This window comes from Orycteropus afer, unplaced genomic scaffold, assembly GCF_000298275.1.
Source record: "Orycteropus afer afer isolate SDZICR_OR568_19922 unplaced genomic scaffold, OryAfe1.0 scaffold00194, whole genome shotgun sequence".
NCBI classification, from domain to species: Eukaryota; Metazoa; Chordata; class Mammalia; order Tubulidentata; family Orycteropodidae; genus Orycteropus; species Orycteropus afer.
This window is the reverse complement of record NW_006921781.1, coordinates 5,707,554-5,724,519: the sequence shown is the minus strand read 5'-3', so window position 1 is coordinate 5,724,519 and position 16,966 is coordinate 5,707,554. Positions and strand designations below refer to the sequence as shown.

The following is a 16,966-nucleotide window of genomic DNA, read 5'->3' as shown; positions in this document are numbered from 1 at the left end:
TACTAGTTCCTTGGAAACCTAGAACCCAAGTTCAGATACACTTTCTTTTTTTCTATCTTCCTCAGTACTTTCAGGAAATTAGTTTTTGTGGCTATTGCTATGTGTGAAAGAGGGGATGAAGGGAGGAAAGGGAGAGAAAGGGGAAGAAGGGATAAGAGAGAGTGGCAAAGAGAAAGAGAGGAAAGAGTGAGAGAGAGGGGGAGAGAGAAAGAGGGGAAGAGAGACAGAGAAAGAGAGAGGGGAAGGAGAGAGAGGAAAAAGGGCATGGGGGAGAGAGAGAGAGAACAGAAATCACCAACACTAGAGAAGTAATTACCAAACGGAGGAAGCAGCAGCCAGATAAGAACCTTCTGATGCAGGGGCTTTTCCCTGATCAATTGGATGGTATACAGTGAGGACCAGATTGGGCAGTAACTTTAACTCTCCCTTGATGACTATCTGAGTGCTTTGTTAAACAGAAGAGAAAACATAGTCTTTAACTAACCATCCAACGTCTTGGAAAAGAATTCCCAATTCTACACTTTGGTTACCATCACAGAAACTAAGTTAGGCTACTCCATTAGACAATTGCGGTGTAATGAGTTGCATGGTATGGCTTTTCTACCCATAGTCTTAGTAACTCCCACTGGGTGGGTCCATGCAAATAGGTGTCAAATTGGCTGGGCAGCTTGTAGCATAATGAGACTGGCAATTAACTCCATGGTGGAATTTGTTGTGAGCAACTGAGTAGCCTCTTTTAAACTCCTGATTGTTAAAGTCATCCACCTGGGGTATTTCTGTTGGAGTAGCACAAAGTAATCTTCTGGGAAAGTTCGTTCTCTCTCAGGTGTGTAGAACTCTGATGTTGGGAGTGGTTAGTTTTGAGACTCTGGAGCGCTAGTGGCATAGTGCCTAAGGCAGTTGACTGCTAACCAGAAGGCTGGAGGTTCAAAGCCACCAATCACTCCTTGGAAGGAAGGTTGGGCAATCTACTTCCGTAGAGATACTGCCTCGGAAAACCAAGGAGGGGTCTCTATGAGTTGGATCCAACTTGATGGCAGTGAGTTTGGTTTTGTTTTAGTTTCCAAGGTTTAAAATGAGCCCACCTAGAGGCAGGTTAGGATTCTCATTGGTGGCTGAGAGAGACACTTAGCTGAGAGAGTCTCCTGGCTGAGGGAGATTCCTGGCTGAGGGAGACACCTGGTGATGAGACAGTGGCAGTGGAACCAAGAGGCATGAGATGGAGTGCTTTGTTAATAAATAAGAGTATTCTCTTACTCTGTGGGCTTACCTGGCCCACAGAGGCAGAGGCCAGGCCAAGAGGCCAAGGGTCACAGAGGCATGTCTAAGGACATAGCAGAGGGGAGACTGTCCTGATTGAAGAACTGTATCCTGAGCATGTTTCTGAACTTGAATTGTAGCCTGTTGCTTCCCTAATAAATCCCACAATCTATTGGCTTTATGTGGCCACTGCAGCAAAGTATCGAACCCAGCAGAGAGGAGGTGGTTTCCATGAGAGGGACAGTTGGTATCGAGGATGGTAATAGGGTTGGAGGGTGGCAGCATGTCTGGCCTCATAGGAACAGACCTTTGGCTGCTGATGGTGATTTTGTCTTCCTCTTGTGAAGTTAGAGGAGGCCAGAAGATGCTGCCTCCCTGCCCCTTTAACATCAGTATACAAAAATAAGTAACACTGTATATATGTATGTGCACAGAGAAAAAAAGACAGGAAGGATATATGTAAATGTCATCAAAAGTTCTATCTGGGTAGTGACAATATAAGTGATTTTTGTTTCCTTTTATATGCTGCCTCTATGTCTCCAAGTTTTCTACATTGAGCATATATTCTTTTGTAAGAAGGAAAAATAAAACAAAAATTTAAACGACAAACCTAGATTGCGGAAAACTGCAACTCCCACCTATGTTCTCTTCCTCCCTGTTTATTCTCTTACTCAGATAAAGAGGATTTTTTTTTTTTCCTTTAACACATTCTTCCGCTTTCTTCTTTGTTTCCATGTTGTATTCTTTCACTCTCACTGCATTTTTCCCTGCATTGTTTCTCTGCCTTCCTTTCTGATGAGAAGGAAATTGGCTGGTCTTTCTAACAGAGTTTTGAACAGGTTCAAACTGATTCAATCATGGGTGATGCAGTGAAACTGGAAAAGACCAGAATTTGTAAAATGAGGGTGATCTAGAATGATAACTAGATTAGGGAATATTATGGGTTGAAGCCCTGGAACAGGAGACTTAGAAGAGACCTACCTAGTGAGCCCCTTCAGGAGGCTAGTGTGGGAGACTGGATTACTGCAGGACTGTGGAAAGTGATACACACTCAAGGAGGTGCATTTGACCTCCATCTTTGAGCTGGACACTGCTGTTTCCAACTCTGTCAATCAAAAGATATGGTTGCTATGCAATGCACAGTTGCCCTTGTTTTCTAAGAGGGAGATTAAGTTTCCAGCAAGATGTCAACCTGTAATTTTTCCTGTTTCATTTACTATTCTGGGACACTTACCTTTTACAAATTCAGGTATATTCTGGTTTTGCTATGTTGGCCACTACTGAACTGGAAGAACTGGTTCAAAGCACTGTTTCCTAATTGTTCCCTCTTCTAGCCAGCTGCATGGAGAAAGCCCTGGAGCATGAGCCCCTCCTCACGGCAGCCCAGTTTGAGAGATGCCTAATTACATCAATCTGGCTGTGAGCATGACACCTGCTGTATGCAGGCAGCAGTGTGTGCTGCCAGGTTCAGGGCTTCAGTGTGAGGGTGGCTGCTTCTTTCACTATGAGGCTATCAAGAAATGGAGACAAGTCCAGACCACAAGGATCCATTTTAGCATCCATGGCCAGAGGCAGAGACAACAATGGTCCAACAGAAGAGAAGGCCAATTTGTGTCTGCAGCAAAAATCCATTTTGATTTACCACATTCAAGAAAAGATCCACTTCACTATAAAGCTGGTCATTCAAAGGTCATTTAGTGCGTGCCACCCACACACTGTTGGGAATAAAGCAGAGATGCCTTATTCTGGGAATGGTTGCAAGTCTATCGCAGATCCTGGATTTCCCATTGCAGATGTCTGGGGAGAGCAGCAAATGGTAGAAGCCAAACAATATTAATGGTCTGCAGGCCAATGCCATTGTTTCTACCTGTGGCTCCAGCAGTGATTCGTCTGCTGGCCTCATTATTTTCAGTAGGAATGATTACTAATGAGGATGCATTTGATGATCAAATTAATTAATGGCAGAGCAGTATAATTAATGACGAGATGAAGCCTCCCAGAATTAAGTTTTTTAGGGCTTCTCTTTCCTTTCCCAGAAGGGTAGAGATTTATTTTCAAGGTTCAGATTTAATGAAAAAAGTTGCATGTATGTTATTTTATTTTGGCTAGTTCTTACTCTATGTTAATGCAAAGACCAAATTAGGTGCTACAACATGAAAGTTAGAAAACAGGCAAGGTGAAAAGGGACCAGGTTTGCTGGTCTAATGGAGCCTGTTAGAACTCCTGAGATTATGCCCCCTAGTTGACCTTCAGGTCTGGAACTGGATCCACTCATGTGGTTTCCAACCAAACAAATGACAGGCATATGAGCTGAACATTTACACTAGGTAGATACACTCCTTGGAGAGATCAATCGTGGGAGAATGGAAGGGCTGTATATGCACAGGGAGACAGCTCTGGGGCTGGAGTGCATGGAAGGGAAGGACACAGGGAAGAGGTAACTATGGGGAGGAAGTGGGAGCGGAGTTGTTGCATTGTGGGAAATTATAGTCAATGTCATGGACAAAGTGTAGGTAAACTGCTGTATGGAAAATGAATTTGCTCTGTAAACTTCTGCCCAAATCACAATAAAAAATGTAAAAAAACAAAAAACAGGCAGTGTGTTGTTGCCAATCATGTGTTTAACAATGTAAAAGCACATGAAGGGGAGAGCTTCCCAGGCTTCTGCTTCTGTGACTGCTGCAGCTCTGAAGCATCACTGTCAGAGTGCCCTTGAGAAAGTTCTGGGAGAATGGAGAGGACACAGAGGTTGCTGTCAGGCAGACCTGGTTTGGAGTTCTGACTCTGCTGGGTACACATGTGCCTTGGGCAAGTCACTTGACATCTCTATTCTTACCAGAAAAACTGGGAAGGGTTAAGTGAAATAAATATTGTGAAGGTACCTTTGTGAGCCAACTGAAGAGAGGCTCCCTGCTGGAAGAGGCATGGGAGCAGCAGAATGGGCCACACCTGAATCAGGACATTTACACCTGGGCTGTCCAGGTGCACTCAGGATCCCAAGTCTTCTCTCAGACTTCTACATCCCTTCACATTTTCACTTGGAATATGGCAATCACAGATCCTTAACAAAGAACTATAATATTACTGACAGTTTGCATTTGTATTACAACTTTCCAAATGTGCTCACAGACATGATCTCATTCTAACAAACCCTGACTGAGGTTGGCAGGCCCTGTCCTCCAGAGAAGAACCTGAGGCTCAGACAGGCAGATTTCTGCAAGTTGTGCAGAAAATACACAATCAGGCTGGAGCCACCTCTTCCTTCTACTAGCTCAGTGTTTTCATTTTATTGTGCAAAAGCTTGGCATGAATGCAATTTATCTCCTTCCTTATCTCATGGCCTTTCGCTAATGAAAACCACAAGTCACCCAGTGGCCCATCCTCTCTTGAAACTGCTCAAAAGCCAAAGGAGGTTTCCTCTCCATTGTCTTCACATTTAGTCTTTTTGTCTTTAAGGTTTGGTTTGGTCCAGAGTCAAATGGGCAAGTGCTTTGGAAACTCCCAAACACCTTAACAGATGTCAGGTGTGATCATTTCAAACAGGTAAAGTACTGGAATGAAAACACCTGGGCCAGGACTTGGAGAACTGGTTTCTATTTCTGGTTCCAAATGTACACAACAATCCCTCCCAGCGTCTCATACTGAGGTGGGATGCAGCCCTTCCTCAGATGTGCCAAGGAATGCAATCTGCAAATGTTGGAAAACACACATGCTGCCTACAGGAGCTCTACAGATGACTTGAGCACAGGGCTTCCAATCAGTTCATTCTGGTCTGAAGCCTTGCACGAACAGTCTACATGAGAGGTGCACCTGAGTTGTAATTAAGGATTATCAGCACATGAGCTGCTATTATACTACACCATCCTGAAGCAGTTGTCTGAAAATGGGTAGACAATGAAATTCCAGTGCAACCTGCAAAAGCCAGAACCTGGGTAACACAGAAACCTGTCAGAGAAGGAAAATGCAAATCTTTTCCCGGAAACCTAAGGAGGGGTCGCTATGAGTCGGGGCCAACTCGATGGCACATAACAACAACAACAACAATAGAGTGTGATAGAAAAGTGGTAATACTGCACCCTGTGAAAAGTGGAACACTTGGGAGACCTGGAAAAGCAAAGCAGTTCCATCGAGTTACAGCTCGCACAGGATTCACTGTACAAATTGTTAAATGAAAAGAATGGAAGGCCATGTTGGGCTCAAAATTTGACATATCTTGCTAACCTGATATTCAATCACTAAAGCTTTTTAAAGGCATATGAGAGATGCATGTGTTTTATAATTTTTCAGATTCTAGTAAATGCCAGTTGCTTTTAGTATGAATATCAGAAACGTCTTGGGCATTGCTTTCTTTTTAGAACAGAAACAAGCTTCATTTGGGTCACTGAAATGGAATCAGATAAACATGGTGTTTGTCTCTGCAGCCTTATGTTGTAAATACTCCAGATTTGTATATGTGTGGATGAATGTGCCTTTAAATACACACATTTTTTTTTAACTCTTTTATATTAAAGGCCTTTTACTACTTGTGCTTAAAAGTCTAAAAGACAGCTCCTTTCTCTCCACTGTGATAATGTGATTCTCATGCTCTAACTCCTGATGCCAAATTACTTTCTACACTGATGTACAATGCTTTCCGTATTAAAGGATTATGGTAATGTTGTTAAAAGCATCTTCCTGCGTGAGTCCACAACCAGCTCATCAGGGACGTGCCATTTCTTCCTCTAACTGGATATTTTTGAGGTTCATAAACCCTCTGGAGGTGGAAGATCCTTCTAACAGATTGCAACTTCAATTCCAAACTAATCAAACTCTGGTTTTTCAGATTGTACATCTAGCTCATTTTATTTAAATATTTCATGAAGGCTATTAAAATATAATTTGTCATCATGAATATATAGAATTTCTTTTTGCAGAGAGCTTTTCCTTTCTGGTTTCCTTTTATGCTTGTGCCATTTTCTTTTCTATTTGATTCTAGAGGAAGAATTCTTTGTTCTCCCTCTGCTTCTTCCATTCATTATCTCTCCATAGCCTTCTCATGCCTCTCTCTGGGCCAGTCTTGGTTCTTCTGCTCTTTGCATTTCCTTTTGAGTTTTGGCACATTCCCCTTCACACCATCTATCTGATTTCACTTCCCTGCCTCCTCCTCTCTTCTAGGACAAGGAAATGGAAATACAATATACAGCAAATTAGCCATTTTTTCTCTCTCTTAATTATATATTTCAGCCTCTTCATGCCACCTCTTCCTAACTACTTGTCTTCTCCCTCTTCGAAATCTCTTCTAATCTGTGCATTTGCCTCCTCATCCCACGGCAGCTATCTTGACTCCAAGATATGCTGCTTTGAGTTCCCATCCTCCTTTTTCTTAGGCATTTATAAAATTTGCATGCTGTTCATTCCTTTCCTAAATGTTTCTAGTAAAATTCACAGTACCCTTCCTTCCCTACTCCACCCTCCCCTATTCCCATACTAACCAAGAATTCAAGGGCTGGATTAAAGTTAAAAGCCTCTGAAGCAGGTTTCTGTCAGACTTGCTCTGTCAAGATGTCAGACACAGTACATGAGTTTTTCCTTTCCTTCCTCCAGGGACTCAATTAAAATATGTGCTAATGAGTAAACCCATAAAAGCAAAGAGAATGGGAAGGGAATTCCTAGTATGTGATAGACTCTGGGATCCCCAAGTCTGAAAAAGAAGCCTGTCAGTACATGAAAACCAAAAAAAAAATAAACCAAACTCACTGCCATCGAATCAATTTGACTCATAGTGACCCCTCCTTGGGTTTCTGAGGCGGTATCTCTACAGAAGTAGATCGCCCAATTTTCCTTCCGAGGAGTGGCTGGTGGGTTTGAACTACCAACCTTTGGGTTAGCCTTAGGCACTACGCCACCAGAGCTCCCTCAATGCATGAGGCCTCCCTTAAAAACCATGTTCTCAGTAAGCTGCTGCACAGAAGCAGGATTCGGCGGTGGGCGAGACCTGGACACATAGCAGAGAGGAAACCCACACCGGCTTCCCAGAAAAGAGAATCAGGCCTTCCACTCCTAAATATAAACAGACTGCCAAGCATCATCACACATACGATGAAACCTGCAGTATGAAAGAGACAGACTGAGACACAGAAACCAAGCAACCAATCCTGGGATAAACAGAAATGATTTAAGGTAAAGAGCATTAAGCAAAATTCTAATTAGTTTTCTCAAAGAGATTTGGGAAGATACTGCAGCCATAAAATATGGATAAGATTAAATGAAAAGGTAATAGAGAACCAGATAAACTTCGGGAAATAAAATAATATGACTATCAAATGAAGCTTCAATGGAAAAGCTAAAAGATAAATTCAAAATGCAAAATATGAGAAAAAAGATAAGGGGCACAGAGCAGCAACCTAGTAGATCTATTATCTGACTAATGGGTATTTCAGAAAGAAAATACAGAGAAAATTAAAGTGAAAAATCATTTAAAATAAAACAGAGAAACTCCTGCTACATTTGTTTGTGTTCCTTGTCTATAATTCATTCCCTTAGTTCTCTTTTAGTATTGCCTTTAATGTCTATTCAGAGCAGGAGTCCTGCTGGGTTTTACAACTTTCAAGTGAGAAGTTTGTACAAAATTTGTTAAAAACTCTCTAAAATTTCCTTGACATGTTGTTTTGTCTGTCTTTCTATGTTGTTGCTGTTATGTGTCGTTGAGATGGACTCGACTCATAGCCACCCCTCCTTGGGTTTCTGAGGTGGGACCACTATGGATGTAGATTGTCCAACCTTCCTTCCAAGGATTGGCTAGTGAGCTTGAACCGGCAGCCTTCTGGTTAGCAGTCAAGTGCCTTAGGCACTACACTGCCAGAGCTCTTCTGTCTTTCTGTAGTATTATATAATCACCAAAACACCAACCCACTACAAAGTCACCTTCACCACCACAGCCCCCTTCACCACAGCATCTTTACCACCACACTATCACCATGACCAACACAGTCACCTTTACCATTTCCCTCAGCACCACTTCTGCTGCCATTACTATTATCTTGACTTAGACATACATACATCAGACTCCATCTTATGTGAACCCTGGGGGAAGAGGAACTGAACCCAAGCTTGTCTTTATCTCTAAAAAACAACAAAAAAGTACTTACTAAGCAATTGAATGGGAGCTCTGGTAGCATAGTGCCTAAGGCACTTGACTGCTAACCAGAAGGCTGGCAGTTCAAACCCACCAGCCACTCCTCGGAAGGAAGGTTGGCCAATCTACTTCTGTAGTGATACTTCCTTGGAAACCCAAGGAGGGGTTGCTAGGAGTCAGGTCTGACTGGATGGCAGATAACAACAACAACAATAAGCAACTGAATAGCTGAAATAAGATTACAAAAGATGAGCTTAAGTGATCAGACACACTCACTGATGTGCTAATTTAAAAGCATTTCATTTATGTCACAAAATTGCACACATGAAAAACGTTACATTGGCAAAAGTTGTGATTTATCTCTAGACAGATAGATTTATTTATAACAATAAAAAAAAAACACATTCATTTAGTCATCAATCTATATTCCAAAGACCAACTCTTGCCCAATGTGGTAAAATTAAATTGGGTTACTTTATACTTTAGTAAAGTAATAATGTATTTCTCTATGTTCTATAAAATTAGTAAAAGTTTGCAATACTTATGCAGAAAATCACATGCATGTTCTACTTTGAGTATAAGGAGAAAAACACTTGTTACTTAATGTCTAAAATGGTGCCAATCACAATAATCCTCTCTTTACCTATTTACTTCTGATCTTCTGTTGCTGAAAATTGTCAAGAAAGCTGACTAGCCCTACTTCTTAAAAAGGTCAAGCCATTAGTGTCAGAAAGCCACTGTTCTACATAGGCCAATGGTTTACTGGCCTAGAGCAGCTGATCTTCAGACTAAATTTGCTAACACTAAAAGGCATTGGCTTAAAATATTTATTTATGAAGAGTCTTCTGACATAATCATTAGTCACACAGTTTTATGATCAGCATGATCAGTTATGCTCAGTTATCTGAATATTTATCAGTCCTCTCAGAATATGATTTACACAGGGCTTGGGAAAAAAAAGTCCTGATTTTTAAATTGGTTATTTTAAACTATGACATATTCACCATTCTCACAACTGAGAATTTACAATGCTGTTTAAATTTCAGTATGGTTAAAGCCATAACGAGATTGAACTGCCAGCCTTCTGGTTAGCAGTCAAATGCCTTAGGCACTATGCCACCAGAGCTCCTTAATGAGATAGTACTACACATCTATTATAGTGACTCAGAAAAGGCAAAACAAAACACACTGACCACCCCAAGTGCCAACTGAGGAGGACACAGAATACCTGGGATTGTTTCCCTTTGCTGTGACAATGCACAATGGTACAGACACTTTGGAGAACACTTTGGCAGTGTCTGATCCAGTTAAACACACTTTCTACATGACCCAACAATCCTATTCCTAGGTACTTACCCAAGAGCTATGAAAAGAAAACAATGCCCAAATAAAAACTTATAAGTGAATCTTCATAGCAGGTTTATTTATAATCACCCCAAACTAGAGACCACCCAAATGCCCATTAAATAGTGATTAAGTGAACAGACTATGGTACTTCTTTTTACAATGGACTTCGAAACCAAACCAAACGCCCAGTGTCATCGAGTCAATTCTGAGTATAGCAACCCTATTTGACAGAGTAGAACTTCACCACAGGGTTTCCAAAGCTGTAAATCTTTATGGAAGCAGACTCCCTCATCTTTCTGCTGTGGGACAGCTGGTGGATTCAAACTGCCGACCTTCTGGCTAGCAGCCCAACATTTTAACCACTATACCATCCGAGCTCCTAATGCACTACTACTTAAGCATTAAAAAGGAACGAACTGCCAACAAACACAACAACATGGTTGTATCTCACACTCATGCTGAGTGAAAGAAGCCAAACTCAAAGGTTACATACTATTTGATCCCATTTATATGAACTTTGGGAAAGGGCAAAAAAAAAAGTAAGAAAAAAACAGATCAGTGGTTTCTGGGGGTAGGAATGATAAAACAGGGGCATAGGAGCTATTCTAAGGTAATGGTATTGTTTTATATATTAACTGTGATAGAGGTAGTTATGGGAGCTCTGGTAGCATAGTGCCTAAGGCACTTGTCTGCTAACCAGAAGGCTGGCGGTTCAAACCCACCAGCCACTCCTCAGAAGGAAGGTTGGGCAATCTAATTCTGTAGTGATACTGCCTCGGAAACCCAAGGAGGGGTCGCTATGGGTCAGATCAGACTTGAAACAACAGTTAGTTTGCATACACAACGGTATGTGTTTGCCACCATTTATAGAACTGGACACCTAAAAGAGCGTGTGTATTATTATATGTAAATTTTATTTGAATACACCTAACACAAAAATTCAGTGAGATGATCTGAAGATGAATGTTGTTGTTGCTATGTGCCAACGAGTCAGACCTGACTCATAGTGACCCCTCCTTGGGTTGCCAAGGCAGAATCACTACAGAAGTAGATTGCTTAACCTTCCTTCTGAGGAGTGGCTGGTGGGTTTGAACTGCCAGCTGTCTGGTTAGCAGTCAAATGCCTTAGGGACTACACCACCAGAGAATAAGAGTTTAAAATATGTATATTTTTTATGTGTATACTTTGTAAAAATACAAATGGAAGTTAACAACTTTACCAACCTTGTAGCAGAGAGACAGGTTAACTTTACTGCCAGCTTAAGATCAGGTAAAAGCTATGATGTTACCCTGGATACGTGCTTTTATTCCCTTTTATGTGAAACCTCTACCATTAAATTGTGACTCACATGCAATGAGGGGGTAAAGTCAGAAACAACTAGAAAAAGTCACCCAAGATTTTTCAACTTTAGAAACCCTTACTGTATGGTTTTCTTTGTGAACACATGCAGAAACAGTGTGATGTCAACAAAGATAGCCCAAAGGGATTAAAAGAAAGAGGGGTAGAAACTTTTTGGCTGAACTTGAAGGCAACTCTAAAAGCTATCACTAGCCCTAAGGCCATAAAAGCTCTTTATTTTCTTGTCTTTGTTAAAGAAATAATTTCCCAAACCAAGATCAATTGCTAAAATGAAGCCATATGGAAGACCGACCTTCATGTGAGACTGCAATTTTCTAATTTGTGAAATGAAGAGTGGGCAGATTCAGAGTAGATTTTAAAATCAGGAGCATCCTTGGCAATGACACTCCAATTAGCAGGTTGTGTTAATTTATTTAACCCCCCCCTCCAAAAAAAAATCACTGTCATCCAGTTGAATCAGACTCACAGCAACCTCTCCTTTGGTTTCCCAGGTGGTATCACTGCAGAAGTAGATTGCCCAATCTTCCTTCGGAGGAGTGGCTGGAGGGTTTGAACCACCAGCTTTCTAGTTAGTAGTCAAATGCCTTAGGCACTGTGCCACCACATTAATATATGGGTAAATACACAGGTAGACAGTCAAGATGATCAGATATGGGTATGCAAATGGTAATATACCCAGGACCATTTATAGGTCTGAAAGACAATATTTCTACATACTTATTTATATGTGCTATAAGAATGTCCATATGTATACTAGAGTTAACAGGGGGCAAACTTAAGATAACATCTTAGCTACACCCAAAAACCTAAAGGGAGTAAGTTGCTGGGCCTGTGGGCTTGGGACCATGGTTGTGGGAGATGTCAAGCTCAAGTGGCATAACATACTACACAAAAAGATTGTTCTACATCCTCCTTTGGTGAGTAGCAACTGGGGTCTTTAAAGCTTGCAAGTGGCCATCTAGATGCAACCTATTGATCTCTTTTCCTGTGGAGCAAAGAAGAGGGAAGAAAATCAGAGACACAGGTCCAGGGGACTAATGGACCATGGCGACCTCAGCCTATACGACCCTGAGACCAGAAGAAATAGGTGGTGCCTGGCTACCACTGTCAACCTCTAGAAAAGGGATCAAAATTGGAGATCCTTGACAGAGTCGGAGAAAATTTGGAACAAAACTCAATCATAAAAAGGACCAGGCTTACTGGTCTGATAGACACTGGTGAAAATCTGCACACTATGGCCCCTAGTCATCCTTCAGGCCTGGAATTATACTCACTCCCATGGCTTGACTTCAAGCCAAATAACAGACAGGCCTATGAGTTGAACATTTACACTAGATAAGTACACTCTTTAGAACAATCAATTACGGGAGATCAAAACGGCAGCATTTGCCTAGGGAGAAAGCTCAGGGGGCAGGAATACATAGGGGAGAAGGACACAGGGAAATGGTAACTACAGGGAAGAAGTGGGAAGAGAGCTGCTACATTGTGGAGATTGCCATCAATATCATGAAACAAAATGTGGATGAAGTATTGAATGGGAAACAAATTTGCTCTGTACACTTTCACACAAATCACAATTTAAAAAAAAAAAAGAAAGAAAAAAAGTGATGTTAAGGTAAAAATATGCTCAAAACATACATAATTTTAAAAATTATATTAAATTTCCAACTGACAAGGAGATTGTCAAAATGTACAAGAATCTCACAGAATGAATACTTCCTTTAAGATGGATAGAACTCAGGTGGTACCTTGTGCACCCTGCTCCTCTGTGGGTCACCTGTAAGGCTTCTTCACTGCACCAGGGCTGACAAGTCCCTCTCCTCCTGGGTATATTTCTCCATGACTAACTTACCCTTCCCTCTTTTGACTTCTTTTATATTTGAATCTTCGACAGTATTTAAAAGTTTTATGTACTCTTAAAATCAGTTGCCACTGAATTGATTCTGACTCAGGGTGACCCCATCATGCAAACAGTTAATGTATAGGATTGCTAAGGGGAAGGCTGGAGGTTTGAGGTTACCTAGAGGTACCTCAGAAGAAAGGCCTGGTGATCTACTTCCCCCAAATCAGCCATTGAAAACCCTGTGGAGCACAGCTCTACTTTGACACACATGGGTCACCAAGAGTTGTAGTTGTTGTTGTTGTTAAGTGCCGTCAAGGCAGCCCTGACTCATAGCGACCCCTCCTTGGGTTTCCGAGGTGGTATCACTACAGAAGTAGATTGCCCAACCGTCCTTCCGAGGAGTGGCTGGTGGGGTTGAACCGCCAGCCTTCTGGTTAGCAGTCAAATGCCTTAGGCACTATGTTACCAGAGCTCCTAGAGTTGCAGTTAGTTAGCTTTTTTTTTTTGTTTTTCCCCTTCAATTTATTCTTAAAGCAATTAGGGTGTTTTTTTTTTTTTTCCCCTGAAGGAAAAGAGGGTCCATTATAGGAGGTATGACATAGTAGCTTATGGACCACATCTAGTATCACAGTCTTTGGGGAAACTGGAAGACTTTCTGGCAAGGGTGCTGATAAACACCCAAGTTTGAAGCACATGGATGACCCTAGGGGCCTCACACAGCAGCTGTTAACAAGGATTTCCAAGTGCAGGGACCTGAGCAATGACTGTAATGACATTTTCATGGCTGGGTTTGACCCCTGAATTGCACTGATTCTAACACATTCTGTGAACATCAACCAGTTAGGACTCAAAGCCAAGATTCAAAAATTGCTTTAAAATGACAGAAGATGTTTAACACATAATTTCTATGGCTTGGTCACTAACTTGTTCATATCCTAATCCCTGATCCCATTTTGTTCTGTCTTCTCTTGTTTTTCCCTTCTTGGCTGATGTTTCTGTGACAGTTGCCTCTAATCACTAAGACCTTTTTGGAGACAACTCATGCTTAATGAGCAGTCAAAGTGGATGGAGGAATTGACAGAAAAAAAAAAAAAAAACTATTCACTATATGAACTCCTCCATCCTACCTATATTTCCTTTGTTTAAATGAAAGAAATCCTTTTTCAAAATATAATAGTTTGGATTCGTGTACTCAGAGAGTCAACTGGAAAAAAAAGACCTATTGTGATGATGATTATTTATGCCATGTTATTCTAACATCAAAGGCCCAAATATCTTAAAACATTGTTTCTGTTAGCTGCTGTTAAATTTGGCCCCCAATTTATGGTGAACCAATGCACAACAGAATGAAATGCTGTCCAGTCCTGTATCACCCCCATTTCAATTGTAGATCAAACCACTGTGAGCCATAGGATTTTCACTGGCTGACTTTTGCAAACAGATCACTAGGCCTTTCTTCCTAGTCTGTCTTAATCTGGAAGCTCCACTGAAATCTGTTCATCATCATATCCAAAAACCAAACCTGTTGTCACTGAGTCGATACTGACTCATAGTGACCCTATAGGGCAGAGTAGAATTGCCCCATAAAGTTTCCAAGGCTACAAATCTTTACAGAAGCAGACTGCCACATCTTTTGACGTCGAAGCAGGGCTGAAAGGTTCAAACTGCTGAGATTTGGTCAGCAGCCTAGTGTTTAACCACTGCACCACCAAGGCTCCTGTTCAGCATCATTTAAACAAACAAACAAACAGACTGTTGCTGTGGAGTGGAGTCATTCCAACTCAGCAACGTACAGTCCTCCACAGACAGATGGCTGGTGGCTGTGCATGAGGTGCGCTGGCTGAAATCAAACCTGTCTCCCACATGGTCAGCGAGAATCCTGCACTGAACCACCACTGTCCTTACATGTTAAGAATGACATGTATCCATTGATGTCTTCAGATAAAAATGCAGTTACAACCCTTTGATGCATTCTCCCATTGTCAGTTCTCAGGTTTTCCCTTCCAAAACCCAAACCAAAACCACTGCCATCGAGTCAATTCTGACTCATAGTGATCCCCATTGGGTTTCTGGGGCAGTAAATCTCTATGGAAGTAGATTGCCCAGTCTTCTTTCCATGGAGTAGCTGGTGAGTTTGAACCACCAACCTTCCAGTTAGCAGTCAAATGCTTTAGGCACTATGCCACCAAAGCACCCCATCAATCCCTAATTTCCCACATTTCCCTCTCTGTCATAGTCTACAGCTTCTTTTCCCTTTCCCAAAATTGCCATAAATACACATCATTAAATTTAGTGTGCTAGGATGAAGTCTGGTCCTCTTTGACAAAAGCATGACTATTGCCCTCTTTCTAAGTTACCTATATCCAAAAACTCTGGGGCTACATTCATTCCATCAAGAAATATTTCTTAAATACATACTGAGCTCATTTACTAGATTCTAAGTATAATTCAGAAGAAGGTGAAGCAATATGGTTTATATTTATACTGTCCTGGAAAACAAACAGGAGTCCTAGTGATGCAGTGGTTAAAGCACTTGGCTGCTAATCAAAAGGTAAATATTTGAACTCACCAGCTGCTCTGCAGGAGAAAGATGAAGCAGTCTGTTTTGTAAAGATTTACAGCCTTGGAAACCCTATGAGGCAGATCTACTCTGTCTTATATATGGTCATCCAAAACCAAACCAAACTGAATGCTATGAAGTCAATTCCAACCCATAGCAACTCCTTCTTGAATTTCTGAGGTGGTATCACTATGGAAGTAGATTGCCCAGTCTTCCTTCCACGAAGTGGCTGGTGGGCTTGAACCACCAACCTTCTGGTTAGCAGTCAGATGCCTTAGGCACTACACCACCAGAGCTCCTTATAGGGTCATGAGTCAGAACTGATTTCATGGCAGTTGGTTTGGTTTGGTTTTGAAAACAAACAAATATATGTGCAAACTCATATACTTTGACAAAGTCAGCTGGGATGCTTTGTTACTTAAATATTCCAAGATTATGAACACTTGAATCATGATTGGCAAGGATTTTCAAGGCTGAATTTTGTATACACCCTTTCAATTTCCTAAATTCACTTTCCTTTATTTCCTATCTCAAGGGTGTATTTCTTTAATATATTTCTTCAGCTTGACTTTTCTCCAGCTTATATATAGCCTTCCACATGTTTTCTTTCTTATCTGCTTAACTCTTTGATTTTCATTTCTTCTCCTTCATCCTTCCCAGCAAACAACTGCAATCTCTCACACACACTCCCTTTCTCTGCACCAATTTGAGTGCGGGTACCTGCTGCATGCCTTGCATGGTTTGCTGAAGGAACTGGAGCTGCTGGTCCTTGGTGAGGTTTTCTTCTGTTCGGAAAAGCTGCTCTTTTTCTTGTTTCAGCAACTCTACCTCGTTCCTGTAGGCATCCAGCTGCCAACGGAGACTGTCATTCTCCTCTTTAAGGGCATAGGCCTGAGCAGCTAGGGCTGAAGGACAAACAGAGGAGTTCAAGTAAGTTAGCTGCTTGCACACAAGGGCACTAGGATTGAGAGGACCTTCTGTGGGAAAAGGAGACCCTGAGAGGTGCAAACAGTTAATGCATTTGCCTGCGAACTGAAAGGTTGGTGGTTCGAGTCCACCCAGAGGCTCCTTGGAAGAAAGTCCTGGCAATCTACTTCTGAAAAATCAGCCACTGAAACCCCTACTCAGCACAGTCTACTCACACTTATGGGGTCATCATGAGTTGGAACTGACATGATGGCAATTGGAGTGAAAAAAGGAATATCTCATCCAACACCTCAGAAATAAAACCAAAGTTGGTTCTTTATTTTGCAGCTAACGCTGGTCATTTCCTCTGAAATTCTTATCTGTTGTATTTATCTTAACTTACTTATGAGTGTTTCTTGGGGACACAAAGATTAATTCCTTCCAAATTCTTGCTCCTGACCTCTCCGCCAAGCCTAGGCACCTCCTCAGAAATTAATATATGTTGCTAGGTGATGAGGACATTCAGAATCACAGGCAACAGTCCCACCTACTATATTAGTGTTCTATCCCTTTCTAC

General features: G+C 41.5%; 1 protein-coding gene across 1 annotated transcript in view; it reads right to left on the bottom strand.

Annotated features, from left to right (window-relative positions):
* The window catches only part of ENOX1 (ecto-NOX disulfide-thiol exchanger 1), a 365,674-nt gene that overhangs the window by 156,801 nt on the left and 191,907 nt on the right, over positions 1–16,966 (bottom strand). The window contains exon 9 of the mRNA XM_007947826.2: positions 16,204–16,388. Coding sequence (XP_007946017.1) covers positions 16,204–16,388 — 185 coding nt within the window. The remainder of the gene's footprint in view (positions 1–16,203; positions 16,389–16,966) is intronic.